The following is a 5,459-nucleotide window of genomic DNA, read 5'->3' on the forward strand; positions in this document are numbered from 1 at the left end:
AGGATCGCGTGCATCCCCAGTCAGTTGCAGATAACACCAAGTTGGATGGGAATGTCGATCTGCTAGAGGGTAGGAAGGCTCTACAGAGAAATCAGGACAGGCTAGATCAATGGGCTGAGGCCAGTGGTCTGAAGTTCAACAAGACCAAGTACTGGGTCCTGCCCTTATGTCATGATAACCCCCGGCAGTGCTACAGGCTGGGGCAGAGTGGCTGGAAAACTGGAAAAAGACCTGGGGATGCTGGTTAGAGCAACTGAACATGAATCAGCACATGCCCAGGTGGCCAAGAAGGCAAATGGCACCTGGCTTGTGTCAAAAATAGTGTGGCCAGCAGGACCAGGGCAGTGACCATATCCTGCACTCAGCACTGGTGTGAGGAGCCATTTTAATCTTGGTTTGCCTCAACACTGGTTGTCAGAGGCAGGTGGGGGAAGGGGTGCACACGTGCAGCTTGCGGAAGGCAACCAGGAGATGGGTGAAGCCTTGTCTCTGGGGGGATTTTGCCTGGCAACACCTCACATGGCACACGCAGTCAGATGGAGACACTGCACCCCCAAAGACGCTTCTCCTATCAGAAGGTGGAAGGTCTTCACCAATGGAGAGCGTAAGAAGGCTGGTGTCCATTTAGAATGCTGGCTAAAAGCCAGGCACCCACAACACCTGCTCACTTGCTCTCCCCCTCCACCACTGGGCAGAGAAGAGTGAAGGGAAAAAGAAATTAACAAAAGGGCTCATGAGTTGAGATAGGAGCAGGGAGGAAATGCTTGATGGACAAAACAGGCTCTACTTAAGTTATGAAGTGAATTTATTGCTAACAAAGTCAGAGGAGGAGAATGAGTAATGAAATAAAATCCTTAAAGACACCGATCTTCTCCCCACTCCCTCCCCGCTTCCCACCAACAGTACAAAGCAGCAGGGGGTGAACAGGGTGTGGGGTTGGTCAGTTCAGGGTGTGGGGTCGGTCAGTTCAGGGTGTGGGGTTGGTCAGTTCAGGGTTGGTCAGTTCAGGGTGTGGGGTTGGTCAGTTCAGGGTGTGGGGATGGTCAGTTCATCACCGGATCCTCTGTGATAGCTGAGGGAGAGGAGTCCTTCCCTTGCATTGCCGTGGGGTCCCTCCCACGGGAGACAGTTCTCTGTGAACCTCTCCGGCGCGGTTCCACCCTCACGAGCAGCAGTCCACACACATCTGCTGCATCGTGAGTCCCCCCACGGGCAGACAGTCGTCCCAAAACTGCTGCACCCTGGGGTCCCTCATCCCCTGGGTGCAGGCCCAAGGCCAGGCTGTTCCATCTCGGGAGCAAGGCCTCTCTCTCCATGGCTTTCCTGCTGGACACAGCCCCTTCTCGGCGTCCGCCCGCTCCGGCGTGGGGACCTCCCTCCTCCAGGGGATTTGGTCAGTGGCATGTCCATCATCATTAGAGCCAACAGCAATTGGCTCTGCTCGACATGGTGGAAGCCTCCAGAAGCTTCTCAAAGGAGCTGCCTGTCCTGCCTGAGCCGCCTGCCTGCCTCCGATCTTGCTCGCCGCCATGATCCTCTCCTCGACTGCACCCAGGGTGTTGAACCTGTCCAAGTGTCCACTCACTGTGTGTCCGGCAGCCCATCGCTGTGGGAACTGCACTCCTCTCCCTGAGCTGCTCTCCTTCCAGCAGCAGCGTGTTCACCCCTGTCCTGTGGACGTCAACGGCACTCCCCGGTCCTACTGATGGTAACACCCGCTTTCTCCCTCTGTCTCCTTTCTCTCTCTCCCCATTCATTTTCCATTTTCCTTTCTCCTGTGCTGTCTTTTCCAGCCCCCGTTATTGGGCAACTACTTATTCTCGTTTTCATTACCAATAAACGGATCTCAGATACAAAGTTTGTCTCATTTGACTTCATTTGCTTCTCAACCATCCATTTWAAAAGAACTCCTCGCAGTTCCCCACAGTTGGAACAYGACARCTGGTGAGRCCACACCTCAAATCCTGTGCTCAATTTTGGGCCCCTTAGTTCATGAAGGACATTGAGGCATTGGAACATGTCCAGAGAAGGGCAGCTGAAGCTGGGGAAGGGTCTGGAGTACAAGTCTAATGAGGAGCAGCTAAGGGAGCTGGAGTTGCTTGGTCTGGAAAAGTGAAGGCTCAGGGGAGATTTTACCATTCTCTACAACTACATGACAGAAGGGTGTAGCTGGGTTGGTCTCCACTCCCAAGTAACAAGTGATAGGACAAGAGGAAATGGTCTCAAGTTGTGCCAGACAAGGTTCAAGTTGGATACTAGGAAAAATATCTTCACAGAAAGGGTTGTAAAGCATTGGAACAGGCTGCACAGGGAAGTGGTGGAAACGTTCAGAAAATGAGTAGATGTGGCACCTTGTGATATGATTTAGTGGATGTGGTGGTATTCAGTCAAAGATTGGACTTTTGGAGGGCTTTCCCAACTTTAATGATTCCATGATTCTATAATTCTATGGTGCTATGAAGAATACACCTCTTAAGATGTAGTTACACTGTGTGTTGTCTTACAAGGCTGTTGCTGCTTCTGGCCATGGATTACTGCTCTCACATTGCTTGTGCACGGTAAGASAGTAAGAGATAATGTGAAACATGTGAAAAAAACATTATCTTTCAGCAGTACTGATCCTGCAATTTGTATCACTTCAGCGACTTTGTGTTCAGTGCCTGCTGCTACAGTTGTTTACCTAGAGGACRAGCAGTGAGAAACAGCCAAGAATGGCAAAGGGAGGCACAGGAGTTTTCAAGTGAGTTTTACTTTCGAAGCAATCTGTAAGTGAGCTCAGAACTGGCTTTGGGACCATGAGGGTGATAAATGGTCACAGTTTATTGCTTACACATTCCTGTTGGATGACATACCTTGGCATAAGAGCAATTACAGGGTTCCTATTGCTTCAGAGGGCAACCTCTTATTTTCTGACCATTATAAAATAATAGACACAGTTTTCCTGAAAGTTAAAGGGCTTAATGAAGACTGTTAGGTTGCAATTATTGTTGGACAGTTGTGTTACCCACCTCTTCTCTGCACCAAAAATGTGCTCAGTGATGTGACCTGTCAAAAGCCACTGGACTTCAGTYAAACCCTTCCCAGAAYACTTGTCAGTTGGAAGGTGTTTTTSTTTGGGMATTCAGAGATCAATAAYRGGGCTGCCCAYGCTCCTTTGGATGCAGCCCAGGACACAATTGGCTKTCTGAGYTATGAGCRCTCACTGCCGGCTCRTGCTGAGTTTTTCATYAACYGTGACCCCCAAGTCTTTGTCCACAAAGCTKCTCTCAATGAACCCTGGGTGAAATTTCCAGCACCTTTGGATGTATTTTGATTTTGATTTTCTCTGATTTTGGTTTGCACTGYCATTCTGTTAGCTGAGGGTTACCAAAGGGCAGATGACTTCTCTCCTCCTCTAGTCTTCAGTGTGTTAAAAATCCCAGATTTTTTTTAATCTGCATTATGCTTTCAGAGCCACACCAAACAAGTAAAAGGAGGGAGCAGATATCTTACCATCATTTTTTCATGAGGATTCAGCTGAATARAAAGTTGCAAATATTTGTACAAAAGAAGGTTTAGAGATTAGGAAGTGCCAGTTTWAAAAAGACAGATACGTATAATAAAGTGTGCAGTTATCACTTCTGTCATTCAGTACTCCCTCAGAGTGACAGAACAGGATTAGCTTCTGCCTCTCATTCTCGGAACATTCTGCATTTATCTACTAGTAGAATAAAAGTGTTCTTTTTATATCCTACACTACTGACCTTGTTTTGCTTATGTATTTTTAACTATTTAAACCAAAATGTTCGTCATGTGATCATTGGCTGCATATGAATCCTTGAGTTAATAGGAGAAATTGTGTAGTTGAGCTGTAATTGCACAAATATTAGCAGCATCATTCTAAGTAACCTGTATTTAACTAATTTTAAAAATGAGAAAGCAGGATGATTGACTTGCTGAAATTCTTAATCTATCAAATAATGTAATGAAGTGCACAAATAGCTACCATACTCACACATCTGGTTTTCTGGATGAGAGCCCAGGTGAACAGGGAAGCCAGTGCCAGGTACCAAGCAAAGGTGTCCCACTGCTCCACAGATGTGTTTCCACAGTGGAAAATTCCATGTATTTTTTTTTTATGCTGAGCTTAATTACTTGCTTTAGCTCTTTATGACACTAATTCAGTGTCAGTAACTGTCTGACATTGGCTTCATGATGGCCACTGTTATAYCACTGCCAACTGAGGATTGTGATGATGACCATCATCAGCTAAAGCATCAAAATGAACTTTTAAGTTATTTCACAAATTTTAGTAAGTTTCAATGTGAATCACCGTTTTCCTACATGGGCAGCAGCTAGTTTCTGCTTGCGTTTAATCTTTTGGGGAGGAAGGACAGTTGAAAGGTGTGAGGGGTTGGCSCTGGCTGGATACTGAGTGCCCCCCAAAACTACTCTATCACTCTCCTCCTCAACTGGACAGGGAAGAGAAAATATGGCACATGGTAATGGGATTCTTGGGGTTGTTCTGTGTAGGGCCAAGAGTTGGACTCCAAATACAAAGATTAACAAAATGGTTTGGGTTGGCAGGGACCTTAATGATGATCTCATTCTAACCCCTTGCCATGGACAGGGACACCTTTCACTAGACCAGGTTGCTTCAAGCCCCATCTGACCCGGCCTTGAACACTTCTTAGGAATGAGGCAGCCACAGCTYCTCTGGGCAACCAGTGCCAGGGCCTCACCACCTCACAGGGAAGAATTTATTCCTTATTTTTAATCTAAACCTACTCTTTTTCTATTGAAGCCATTTTTCCTTGTTCTGTCAYGACAAGCTCTGGTAAATAGTCTTGCCTCTCTTTCCTGAAAGTTTTCTTTAGCTGCTGGAAGGCCACAGTTAGGGCACTCCAAAGCTTTATCTTTTGCAGGTTGAACAGCCCCGGATCTCTCAGCTTTTCCTCATAGCAGAGGGGCTCCATCCCTCTGATGCCTCTGGGCTGGCTGCAGCAGCTCCATGTCCTTGCTGTGCTGGGAGCCCAGGGCTGGATGCAGCACTGCAGGTGGGGTCTGAGCAGAGCGGGGCAGAGGGGCAGAATCCCCTCCCTGCCCTGCTGCCCACGGGGCTGTGGCTGAGCCCAGCACACGGGGGGCTCTGGGCTCCCAGCGCACACGGCTGGGGCATGTCCAGCCTCTCATCCACCAGAATGACATTCTCCGATGTTCGCTGAGCGTCCTCCCAAGGCAGAATACATTCTGTGGCTGTGCCTGGTGCCGAGGCTGCTGAGGGGAGCGGGGCCCGGACAGCTTCTGCCGCCCGGCGGCCGCGCGCGGAGGGGCGGCGGAACCGAACGGCCGCTGCGGTGTTTCCGGCGGAGCGCGGGGAGGCGGCACCGGGGCGGGGGGAACATGGCGGGACCGTCGGCCTGCCGCGGGCTGAGGGCCGGGAGCCGTGAGTGCGGGAAAGAGCCGGGAGGGAGCCGGGA

At 49.3% G+C, this 5,459-nt stretch overlaps 1 protein-coding gene across 1 annotated transcript in view; it reads left to right on the top strand.

Annotated features, from left to right (window-relative positions):
• The first annotated feature begins 5,354 nt into the window (after positions 1–5,354).
• Positions 5,355–5,459, top strand: part of MRPL39 (mitochondrial ribosomal protein L39) — a 12,342-nt gene continuing 12,237 nt past the window's right edge. Inside the window, exon 1 of the mRNA XM_057371856.1 lies at positions 5,355–5,425. Within this exon, the coding sequence (XP_057227839.1) occupies positions 5,383–5,425 (43 nt within the window). The 5' untranslated portion in view covers positions 5,355–5,382. The remainder of the gene's footprint in view (positions 5,426–5,459) is intronic.

The sequence above is a fragment of the Malurus melanocephalus genome, unplaced genomic scaffold, assembly GCF_030028575.1.
Source record: "Malurus melanocephalus ecotype Western Australia unplaced genomic scaffold, MMel_1.1 scaffold_159, whole genome shotgun sequence".
Lineage (NCBI taxonomy): Eukaryota > Metazoa > Chordata > Aves > Passeriformes > Maluridae > Malurus > Malurus melanocephalus.